The sequence below is a fragment of the Archocentrus centrarchus genome, chromosome 2 (assembly GCF_007364275.1).
Source record: "Archocentrus centrarchus isolate MPI-CPG fArcCen1 chromosome 2, fArcCen1, whole genome shotgun sequence".
NCBI classification, from domain to species: Eukaryota; Metazoa; Chordata; class Actinopteri; order Cichliformes; family Cichlidae; genus Archocentrus; species Archocentrus centrarchus.
In genome coordinates this window covers 25,721,192-25,733,613 of record NC_044347.1, presented here as the reverse complement: position 1 = coordinate 25,733,613, position 12,422 = coordinate 25,721,192, and the positions used below count along the sequence as shown (strand labels likewise).

The following is a 12,422-nucleotide window of genomic DNA, read 5'->3' as shown; positions in this document are numbered from 1 at the left end:
TTTTATATAGCCACGGACTGGGCGGGTGCTGACCAAGAAAGAACCATATTGAAAATTTTTGGACTATGCTTAAAAGTCATGTTCATGCCAGGAAACCACCCAGTTTAAATCAACTCTTACCAATTCTGCCAAGAAGAGCACTCAAATATCCAAAATGAATTTACACTTGTGCACCCAATTCTTGTTATGTATGCTGTACAGTCATTCCACCATGGAAAAAGAACAGTTCAAAGAAATCATTAAAAGCCCAAAATTACCACATTCATGCCCATGATGTCTGTAAACTTGTGACAACAACTGTACGCTGACTCCATAATTACAATTTTATTTGATCCACACTATTAAAGCTGGCTTATTATCACACACAGAAACACAGCAACCTTTTTTTTTTTTCCACAGAATTAACGCTAAACTGGAAATTTATGAAAAATAGATTCAGTGTTGCTTCTATTATGAGGCTTAGACTTTCCAGAGTTTTGGTTTTACCAATAGTGTTTGTAATACACTCTTCTTTTTCTCCAATTTTTTTTAGTCATTTAAAAAGAAATGAGAAATTCTAATAACATAAAAATAGACGTATCCTTGGTTTCAGTTGCTGGTCTGCCACCTATCTGTGGCCATACGGTAAAACAGAAACCCTGCCATGCAGCATGTGTCACTGGTGTTTATTTTTAATCGTAATAATTTTTGTTTCACTATCCGCAGAAAGCGACATACTCAAATGTAGAAAATAATCTGCTTCCAGATCAACTGCGAGCAAGCGCTCGGTCGATTGACAGCTGGACTTACCGGTGTCAGATCTCCTTTGTGCCTTTGGTTTCCTTTGGTATAGCGCATCAGAGATGAGCCGAGGTGGTAAACATTAGCAGGCTGCGTGCCGTTTGCTGAAGGCATGTTGTGTGATTTCTGGAGTTTGAAGTATGAGTTTTCAGAGAGTTACCTCATGCTGTATTGTAGAGCTGCCAACATGCATAATTTAAATTACTTTGAAACAACATGTGAGGTATTCTATTAATTTTTACGTCTTGCTATAAATCTGCATTATTTGATATATTTTTTGCATTTTTTTTTTGGTTAATGCACTGATCATTTACAGTTTCTAGAGACTGTATTTCTGGCTTTCCCAAAGCTCTGTGTTTTCACCATTCTCAGTTTAGGAAGTCTATTTGCGTCTCTCTTTCATCGACTAGACTTTGCTGGCACGGCATTTGTCTCGTGGTACTTCCAGTTTTTGGTATCTTCTCAACTTTGAAACAGCAAGGTTCCCTTTTTAGGAGGTTTTCTTCTGTATTTCAATGATTAAATTTCCCTCTGTAGTGCTCTGGCTCTCTGGCTCTTTGTTCCTCTCGCTGTCTCTCTGAATTGTAAACCATGGGGAAAGAGAATTTAGTCCATCTGTCCCCTTCAATGTGGCTCTAGCACCCTGCTGGGACTACATGGCAAATGCCCAGATTAGCTGTCTTCTGCCAGACGGACATGCACGCAGATACACATACTAAAAATGTTCTGCAGATAGATCGCAATATTATATATAAATATACATTTCAAAACAACAGAAAAAACAGATTTATTTCTGTTGGAGGAATATTTACATTTGCAAATACGTGTGCAGTTTGCAGAAGGAAATGAGCTTTATTAGAGAGTATTGTCATTAACATGGGTTGAGGTAACCTTGACGTCCGTGTACGGGGCTAAAAAATCTGCAGGTGCCATGGTGTCTGAATAACAGACAACAAAATCTGTATAATTTTACTGACATTAGTAGCATTGTTAGAAAACACTGAATAGAGTTCTGATCACCCCATTTCTTCTCATTACATTTAAGTAAATTTGCTCAATAGCTTCAGTACTGTGCAAAAGTCTTGAGTCACCCCTCATTTCTTCATCGGAACTTAGACAACATTTCTTCAGGCATGTTCTCCAGGCTTCTTGAAGGACCCTCCTGAGTAGCTCTTTGGAGGACAGTCAATCCAGAAATGTAAAATTTGGATTCATCTATCCACCCTTCCACTGAAATCATTTGAACTGAACGTTCAGATTCATCTGTCAGGTCTTTGCTGGACTTTTCCCTATTTCTTAAGGACATGATTAGAAAATGTTCATGTGCTGTAGATTTTTTTTTTTAAAGGTCTGGCACTTCTTGTGTCCCCCAGTTGTCCAGGATACTCAATTTTTTTTTTTTTTTTTTTAAGGACTCACTGCACACCAAGCTGGAGCCTATCCCAGCTATCGTAGGCCGAGAGGCAGGGTACATCCTGTACAGGTCGCCAGCCTGTCGCAGAACAGGGACAGGGAATTATTTTCATGAATAATTAATTAATTTTGTTAAGGTTTAAAGTTGGGGTGCGGCCACCAACTGTCTGCTAGGCCTCTCCTTACCTGCTGCGTGCCTCATGTCTCTTGCAGTTTGAGTTTGTCGCCTGAGCCTGAGTCCTCTTCCTGTTAAAAATGAAAGTGAAATCTCTTTTTCCCCCACTGTCACCAAGTGCTTGCTCATCATCAGGGACTCATCAGATCAGATCATTGGGCCATATGTTAAAGCACCTTGAGATGACTGTTCTTACTCACAATATTGATAAACTGAACTGAAAGGCTTTGAATTGTTTTCATAAGCTAAGTGCAGTAGCACTTCTACTGATGACTAAACCAATCTTTATGCATAAAATGAGTGCTCTCTGCTTTAAAAATATGCTTTAATGTTGCAGAAATATATATAAATAACAAGAAGGTGCTTCAGCTCCTAATTACACTTGGACTGCCTGAAGAGCTTCACCTCAAACTTTTTTCCTTTTTTTTTTTTTATTTTTTTAAAAAACCTTTATTTTACCAGGTAAAAGGTTCTCATTTACAAACATGACCTGGCCAAGAGGCCCCAGTACGATCAGGTCCACTTCTACTTTAATATCACATCTGACATGCAGACAAATCAGCTTTTGAGAATTTACGCTATTATTTCTTGTTTTTCGAGCAATGATGTCTTTTTAGTCTCTACCGTCAGTGAGCGGACGCTTCTCTACTCTCGACTACATTTGATGGATTTCTTGTGTCTCACACAGTGGGCAGGACGGTCAGTCCTGTAGGACAGTGGATGCACAGCCATCAGAGTGCAGCTACCTGCAGGCTGTGGACAGTCAGGGTGTCCCCCTGTGTCTCTCCTGCCACCAGCCCTGCTCAACCACCGGTGGAGCGTGGGATACTCGATTCTGCAGCCACAGGTATAGCAACACTAACTGCATACAGTTAGGGGTAAACTAAGGGCTACACAGGACAGTTCCAGGTTGTAATAAGTTAAGAATTTCTCAAAAAGTTATAGAGCAGATTTGTAGATAAATATAGATCTCGGTGCACCAGATGTGTGAGGTTTACTGCAACAGGACTGTCTTTGATTTGATGTCAGCCAAACAAAAACATATTAAATCAACTTTCAGACAGTTTTGTGTGTGTGTGTGTGTGTGTGTGTGTGTGTGTGTGTGTGTGTGTGTGTTTTTTCCCTGTTCTCATTGTCCTCTGTGCAAAAGCCCACCCATCTGGCACCAAAAAATTCAATTATATTCAGAGCTTTAAGAGTTTGTGTGCAAAACAAACTCAGAAACACAGCAGTACAATGATGGCTTCACCCTGTTGTTTACATTCTCTGTAGAAAGAATACTGTGTGCATAAAACCAAAATAGATTCTACTTCAACTCTTGCATTTATATTTTCCAAATCCTTTCCAGTTAAAATTTGGTCTTTAAGACTTGATATATACATTTAAAAATAAAGTTTTTTCATGGGAAGTCTGGGTCCAGTTTAGTCTCTTCAGGGAGATGCTGCACTGCTTCCTGTTCACACACGTGGTCAGTCTTGATTCCAATAAGTGGTTTTGAATGAGAATAAAAACATCAGAGAACAGAATCATAATCATAATAGAAAGAAGTTATTTGCTATGCACTTTCACCCACAGGTGTCAGGAGGAGTTCCAGTTGCGCTCCAGCCAGACGTACATGCGGTCCCAAGTGTTGGAGGCCGAGCACGGCATCTGTCAGCACTGTGGCCTCCACGCCCACGATCTGTTCATTAAGGTCCGTGATGCCCCACCCTCCCAGCGAAAGGAGATGCTGGAGAACACTTGGCTCACCCAGCTGTCACTCAAACAGGTGGGACACCAGAGCAGAGGAGGCTCATGTTTTGAATTTTTCTATTTCATGAAAAAATCTCAGCTCATTTGAAATTTGATGGCAGCAGCATGTCTCCAAAGTTGGGACGGGGGCATCAAAAGGCTGGAAGAGTGAAGCTGTACTAAAAAGAAGCTGGAGGAACATTTTGAAACTAAGTAGGTTAACTGGCTACAGGTCAGCAGCATGATCGGGTATAAAAAAAAGAGCATCTTAAGGAGGTAGAGTTTCAGAGAAGTGAAGATGGGCAGAGGTTCACCAGTCTGCAAAAGTAAAAAGTCCAGATTGTGGAACAATTTAGGAATAATGTTTTATTAATGGAATGAGAGAAAATGGAAAACTGTCCTGTGGTCATTTCAAAGACCTGCATCTCTGACAGTATGGAGGTATATTAGGACCTATGGAAGTGGTGTCTTCCACATCTGGAAAATAACATCAATCTTAAGGTATATACAGGTTATAGGGCAACATGCTGCCATGCGGACAAAGTCTTTTTCAGGGAAGGTCTTGCATATGTCAGCAAGACTGTGTTAAACTGCATTCTGCCTACTATTACAACAGCATGGCTTTGTAGTAGATGAGTCCAGGTGCTGAACTGAACTGATCTCAGAGCAGTGAAAGCAGAGCCAGCTGTAGTCTATCAGGCTTCCATCAGAGACCACAGGTTCATCCACAATGTGCATGCGCACAGCCAGAAAAGGCTGCTGGCCTCTCCACTTACAGTAGCTGGATCAGACCACGTGGGCCAGCCTTCACTCCTCTAAGCCTTGACCCATTTTTATTCCTTGGCTTTCAACCTGGACTGAGAGCTATAGTATTTATGCTGTTGTATAATCTCTTGTAATTTTGGGATTCCTTGGCTATATTTATTGATGTGTGTTTGCATGTGTGTGTTTGGTGTCTTTCTTATTTTACTGTGTAACCCTTTGTTTCATTTCCAGCACTTTGGCCATCTTTGTTGTTTTAAATGTGTTTTATAAATACATTTGGATTGGACTGGACCATGCCTTAACTTCAAGCGATATTCCAGAATAATTGTTTCCATTTTTCATACTTGCCATCTGTCTCCTGCACAACTGTTAAACTGATACCCTCATAAATTACATAACTCACATAATAATTAGATAATATCACGAGTTCTCAAAGTTTTGATTGGTGAATGTAAGCCTTAAATGACAGAAAGCTGCGCAGAAAAAAAAGCAAACACTAGCGTTTACAATGTGCCTGATCAGAGGATGGTGCCGCGTATTAGCAGCTGTAATGTTTGTGTCTGTTTAGTTTCTTTGAAACATCAGTGACATCGCTGTTACATATAGCTGCTGCTGCAAAAAAATGTATCATTTACCCCGATTACCTCATACTTTGAGGTAATCGGGGTGATCTGTGATCACTCCGAACAAGCTCACAGCCCACTGAAGCAAACCAAACTCAGACCCCTTCTTAGTGTACTGGAGTTCAGTTTGCAGTTCCATCAGCCAGTGTACTGTTAAGATTAGGTGCTACAGGTTTGCATTATTTTTTGCCGTTGAATTACAGGTCTCTTAGGCTGCTGTTTACACATTACATTCTACTGCATTTGCTTGCTGAGACAAACAAATAGATGTAAATATGGAGGTGGTTGTGGCCCGCTGTTGTTCATGTGCATAATCACAGAGACTACTATGACCTGGATGACTGAGAACCTACACAGACATTGAGGCCTGTTATTTTTACTCTCATATTATGCATGAGGCCTTAGTCTCACCTAGGCACACATTTTGGTTCACATGACGCTGTATCTTTGGACTGTGGGAGGAAACCAGAGTACCCAGAGAAAACCCATGCAGACACGGGGAGGAATTTTAATTTTGAAATGGTAACTGTGTTACACCAGGTTCCCATGGAGACAGGCACCTGCATGTGGTCATGAGTGAATCTTGAAATAGTGAAATATGGCTGATAATGTCAGATTTTTTTCTCAATTAGTAGACTGATAACAGGGTTCATGCGCCTTTTCCAGGATCAAATTCAAGGTCCATTTTCAAGATTTGCCAGCATATTAACACTGTGACACATTTTTATACAAATACATACATACTCAAAATAATTTCACATTTTTTTAATCACATTAAAAAGATGGTATTATGCCATAAGTCACTTGACAGGTAACAGTAACTACTGATAGTTAATTCTGGAAACTTTATTCTCCAGATTGTTTAAAACATCTCATCACATTAGGCTCCGCCCAAACGGTCAAAGGTCGGTTTCTTCCTGGGTGTAGAATTCATAGACACAGTGAAGCCCAAAATTATTTGTTTGACTTAAAGTTATTGTTATTCAACGAGCATTTTTTTTTTTTTTTTGTTGACCGGAAATGACACCAGCATCTCCCAGAAGATACTAAAGCGAAGTACAAGAGGCATCATTGTTGGGAAAAAAGTTTCCCGGCTTTTATTTACATTTGAAGAAAAAGTAGCATGTCCAAAATTATTCATACTCTTTCAGATTGGAGGGTCTCCTTGTCATCACCCTGATCAATACAAGATAAATTTACACAAAATAAAAAGTGAATGAATCTCAGTAAACTGCTCATCATAGGACAGCAGACTCTGCATCTCTTTGAAAAATTACCTGTTTTTGCCCTTAAAACCAGGAGCAACCTGAAAGTTTGGACAAACAAAATGCCATGCAGGCGTATACATACTGGTTTAGCACATTATAATTTTAGTTTTGCACGATTAGCTTGCCAACATTAGCACTAAACCTATATTATGTGAGGGAATTTTTTTGGAGGTGGTTAGATGTTTCAGGGTCTAATGATTTGATTCACATGAGGTTGCTGTCATTTAAAATCTTTAACATCATTAGACAAAATGCACACATTAACAGAAATGAGTCTTTACTTGTGAGCCAAAAAAACTGACAAAGAAAACAATTTTTTTTTTTGTTTTTGTTTATGTAAGTGCAAAAATAAAAGCACCCTGGACGCCCCATCCCACCCACCTACACACATATCCATCCACTCACACACATGCACGCACGCACACACGCAGGTTGATCTGCACTCCAAGAGGCCAGCTCCCAGTAAATGGATTGCTGGGCCCATTGATTTTTTTTTTTTTTTCTTTTCCCAGTGCCAGGCCTCGACCAGTAAGCCTATTTGATTTGGTTGGCTGTTATCCTGCAAAGCTAGCCCCCCCACCACAAACACACACACACACACTCACCCCTTCTCTTCCCAGTGCCGGCGGCAGAAGCATCAGCGCCGATCGATGCACCAAGCTTTAGAGGAAACAAACTCAGCCGCATGATAAGACACCAGTGGTGGAGAAGCCTTGAGATTATAGGCTCATTCTTTGGTTCATACTGGGGGGTGTTGGTGTGTGCGTGCGTGTGTGTGTGTGTCTGTGTGCGCGTGAATGAGTATATGTGCCTATGTTTGTACCTTGGGCTCTCTTTTTGGAGTGTATGTGTATAACAGAATTTAGGTGTGCCTGCAATGGTATTTTGATGTGCGTGTGGATTTTCAGGATGTGTTCAGGCCTTTGGGTGCCCGTGAGAGGAGTTTCAGTATGCGTGTAAGTGTGCAGTAGTGAGTTAAGGTGCACCAAAGTGCATGATTTTGGCACAAAAGCAGGTTCAATTGAGTGAAATGTGTGAGAGCTTGTGTGAGTGTGTGTGTGTGTGTAAGAGAGAGATTTGAACTCTGCCCCTGTGAGCAGGCCTGTTCTTTAAATCTGTTGGGATCAATTCCAGCTCCCTGCCTTAATGTCGGCAGAGTAGTTCTCAAAGTAAGAAAATAGATTTCTGGCCCTGAACTCTTCCCACCAGGATTCTCTCTCTTTCTAGTTCTCTCTATCATCTTCAGCTCTTCCACTCGCTCGCTTTCTGTTCTCTTTTTGTCTCTATTCTGTCTTATCCTTCTTCTCATTCTCTATTTCTGTCTTCTCCACCTTCTTTTCCCTTTATATTTTCTTAATAAAAGAAATTTCAGATGCACTTCAGCAGTGCCTGCAAGCAACGACATATTGGTTCCGTTTCTGGGTCAGTGTTTGTGTTCTGCTCCACTGGACCTCAGTAGATTTTTACTGTAAAGACACAAAGAAACAATCTCATTAGCTTTCACTTATTTCTGTTACATCTCAGAACTCAAACATAATACTTGTTTTTTGCCCCTCAAATAATATAATATATATATACTCATATATATATATATATATATATATATATATATATATATATATATATATATATATATATATATATATATATATATATATATATATATATACAGGATATTAGTCCAAAGGTATTCACTAGTGAAATAGACAACTCTTTTGAGTTTATGTAGTATAACTCAGTGCCAAACAAGATTAAATGGCACCCACTTGCTACTCAGAATGGGAAGCCCCTTCACTATGCACAATTTCAAGTCTTTATTTAATTTAAACGGGTTAGTCATGTAACCAGGACATCAGTTACACAGTAGCTCTTCCGGTTCACGATCCATCGCAGTTCAAAGGTTATTGTCATGTGAGAAGTTCAGAAGAGAGAGATAAGTTTTCTTGTCACTGGTTGGCTTTATTGCACAAACTAATGAGAATCAAAATCCTTGGAGACAAATGTGACCTCAACCTTTAGCACAGTTTGAGTGAAGCCCCATTAGGTGATCATTGAGTGCAAGTTTCACTGTCAGTGTGTCTCAGTTGCATTGAGTTTGGACTTTGTTGCTACACAGTTTCAGAGAAAAACATGCTGTATGAGAACTGTACAGTATACACTCTAGCATGGGTAACATCAGCCTCTAATATAGAGGGTTTACAATAGCATGTTAGCATGGTAATATTAGCACAATACTGGTGTCTTACTGTATAGTATGTAGTGAAAACCAACCACTCTGTAGTAGCAACAGGATTTCAACTATATATATTTTTTTATTGCGCCTTTGTTTCTAGTACTTCTGATAAAATAGCTGCTACCATGTCGACTATCCCCTAAACAATTTAAGCATATTTTTAAAAAAGCAATTAAAACTGTAGCTCACATACTCAGGATATTATCAACAGGAAATTTTTGCCATGTCCAAATGTGGTGTTTTAAATGCCACTAATAAACTTACCCATTATGTAAGTTTTCCTTGTGTGATGAAAACTCTCCTACTCCTCTAAATCTACTGGAAGAACCTTCCTGCAAATGTAATTAGCCAGGAAAAATAAAAAAAAGTCACAGAAAGTTGAGGCATTTAGGAGTATGCACCTTACTGTAGCATGATACTCCCAGCGGTATTTTTAACCTAATTTCTGTCAGGCAGACTTGCGAGTTCTCCCTGATTAAGTTTCCCTCCAGCTGCCCATTATGTAGGCCACAAACATTTTGGTGATTTATATGGCTGTACCTGAGGCAGCAAATGGTGATGGATAGCAGGGGGTCAAAGTTCGCTGTCATCAATTCGGCACAAATATTGTTTTCATCAGCTGGTCTTATCCTTACTATCACACAGGCTTACATTAATCTCAGCATAATCAACTTCCATCTGAGGCCTTTTCCTGCAGTTTGCTTTCATTATTTTCTGGATTTTTCCAGTTATGTGCTTTGCTGTGATGTGTTTCTTTTTTTTTTTTTTTTTTTTTGCTTGAGACTGTTTTTTTTATCTTCTTTTATTGTGAGGCGCATTGCAAGAAATGTCCCCCGCGGTGCAGAGATTTGTTTAATATGAATGATTTGTGTGTGCCTGTGTGTGCTGTAAAGTAACAATTTAGGTCACTGTAGTACCCAGAGAAAGAGCTGAGCTTTACTAAAGACATCACATCAGCGCAAAGAATTAACTTTAGCATAGATGGATGGTTTGGGAGGGGAGCGCAATCAAAGGTTGTTTTTAGGCAATTTAGAGCAATATGAGAGAACATCCGAGGGCAGCCAGTGTGCTGAGACGCTCACCGTTGCATTCTGGGTGTGCTTCCAGCTGAACGAGATGATACGAGCGCCGGTCGAAGGGGATTTCTGGCAGGTCGACCATATCCGTCCAGTCTACGGCGGAGGAGGCCAGTGCTCTCTGGACAACCTGCAGACGCTCTGCACAGTCTGCCACAAAGCCGTATGTGCACACTCCGCATCGCAGCACCCATAACAACCACAGCACCAGCTTTTAAAGCCAAAGGGCTTAGGGGGCAAAAGCAATTTGTCTAACATTTAAGGTGCACGGTGGATGGACCTTTCCTTTATCCCTGTATAAAGAGAAAGTGCCATTACTCATGTTGAGGATCACATGTAGTGGCAGTAATGTGATACATGGTCAAACACATTGATCAAAAGTCATATTATCCCTCACAAAGCTATATACTGCCTATAATAACATCACATGATGTGGCTGTATGACATTTTGATGTATAGTGTGTGTTGGAAAATGCTATATATCTGCCTCTTCCTTTGTGCACGCCTTCAATATTTCATATTTACAGTCAGTCGCTTCTTAAAAGCAGATCTGATTTGAGGAGAAACTTTTCAAAATAAGACACAGTTTTCACTGTAAGCTGAAATGTGTTTCGTTTTCACACCAGAAAACATTTATTTATTTATTTTTTTTTTTTGGTCAGACTGGGTGTCAGCTTGGAACGGAAAACACTTCATGTGTTGACGTATGTAAACTGAAGCTGTGACTTCTGATAAGGGGATGCTCTCACTCAGACACTTTAATCTAGAGATGCTCGATATATCGATCTGACTTTTTTTTCCTTTCTTTTTTTTTTTTTTTTTTTTTTTTTTTTTTGGTGCTCACTGCAGATGTAACCTCTTACATCATGTTCCATTTTTCTCCACAGAGGACAGCTCAGCAAGCCAAAGAATGGAGCCAGAGGAGGAAGAGTGCTGCAGCTTCCAAGGTTGCTACAGACATCAGCAGGTTCTTCATCAGGAAGTAACACAAATGAAAGGGGACCTGTTATACTTCCATTAGGGATGAAGCGATCCAATACTTGGATTAGATATGCTGAAACTAAAAACTAGATCAGGTATCGGTGACAGTGGGCTTATCTGTTCTATTCAGGTCTCTTGTGTTTTGTGTTTACTACCCCACACGTCAGCAGCAATGCACTAGATTTTAGCAGGAAAGCTAACAGCAAAGGGTCAGCAGTTTGGAAGTATTTCATGCCTCCAACGCCACTTTGTCTTTATAGAGTACCAGTCAAAAGAAAGGGTGAGTGTGTTCAAACCTTTGACTGGTACTGTATGTTTGCAATAATTTGTACTTTAATTGTTAACTGTGGTCAAGTGAGTTGACATGACTGAAAAGCTTCTGCAACGATGGAAGCATTTGCTTCACGTAGAAGGAAAAGGAAGCAGAAACTATACAAATAAATTTGGTTAATTACATAAATACATTAGTTTGGTTTCTTTGTCTTTTATTAGTTTACTAATGCGTAAATTAATTTCTTGGATCTATTTACTTGAATCATTGTATTTTACCAATTTAGAAAAGCGTGGTTTAAGCTGAGCCTGATGTTGCCCCACAGGCCACAGAATGACTCCCCGTCTTCTCCTCGGAGTGAAAAATACACCTTATTAATTTAACACTGGCGCATGAGACCAGCAGATACCTAAAGCCAAGGTATCAGCGTCATATTATAAGAGGGAAAAGTTAGGTTGTATATATCCCTAGGTACAGTCATGGATGCTCATATTAAACATGACCTCAGCGAACACTTTCCTCAGTCACTCGAGCCCCTTTCAGAGACTTAGTCACTCATTTTGGGTCATATTGAAAGGGGGATTATCCAGGATAGGCTCACTGGCTAATGACTTGTGATCGATTAGTCGTTCCGCAGTCAGCTCGTCATGGTAATTCCATCTTTTATACTGTATATGGGGAGAAGGGAGCTAAAACCGCTTGTTTCAGACAGCAGGTGAGCCGAGGGGCCAAACCAATGGCCATTATAAATATAGATTATTTTCAACTGTGCGAAGCCCTGACCCCAAGAAAAAAACGGAGCTGGAAAAGAGCATAATTATTGCAGACTGCACATGTAAAGTTGTTTGTTCAGTCTGAGTAAAGATGCACTGTGTGAAGTATCAGCAGTGCCATTTGCCACGACAGATTAGGATACAAGGCCTTTAAAGATTCTGCCTAGCTTTCAGATGCTCTCATTGGTGTCCCACTGGACCCCATTACACTGGAAGATCTAGTAGTGGAAATTTACCTTCAAAAAAAAAAAAATATATACAGTGACGTCTGCATCAAATGCAAATTCAGCCAACTCCCCTCTCGTCCCCGAACCGTCACAAATGCGGTAGTTT

The 12,422-nt window shown here is 40.0% G+C and overlaps 1 protein-coding gene across 5 annotated transcripts in view; it reads left to right on the top strand.

Moving 5' to 3' along the window:
• The window catches only part of zranb3 (zinc finger, RAN-binding domain containing 3), a 180,865-nt gene extending 169,418 nt beyond the window's left edge, over positions 1 to 11,447 (top strand). For 4 of the 5 annotated variants that reach the window (XM_030746915.1, XM_030746910.1, XM_030746895.1 and 1 more), the window contains exons 19-22: positions 3,057 to 3,215; positions 3,944 to 4,136; positions 10,096 to 10,227; positions 10,952 to 11,447. In XM_030746915.1, the coding sequence (XP_030602775.1) occupies positions 3,057 to 3,215; positions 3,944 to 4,136; positions 10,096 to 10,227; positions 10,952 to 11,050 (583 nt within the window). In that variant the 3' untranslated portion in view covers positions 11,051 to 11,447. The remainder of the gene's footprint in view (positions 1 to 3,056; positions 3,216 to 3,943; positions 4,137 to 10,095; positions 10,228 to 10,951) is intronic. The other variant, XM_030746925.1, reaches the window with a different exon arrangement.
• The last annotated feature ends 975 nt before the right edge of the window (positions 11,448 to 12,422 follow it).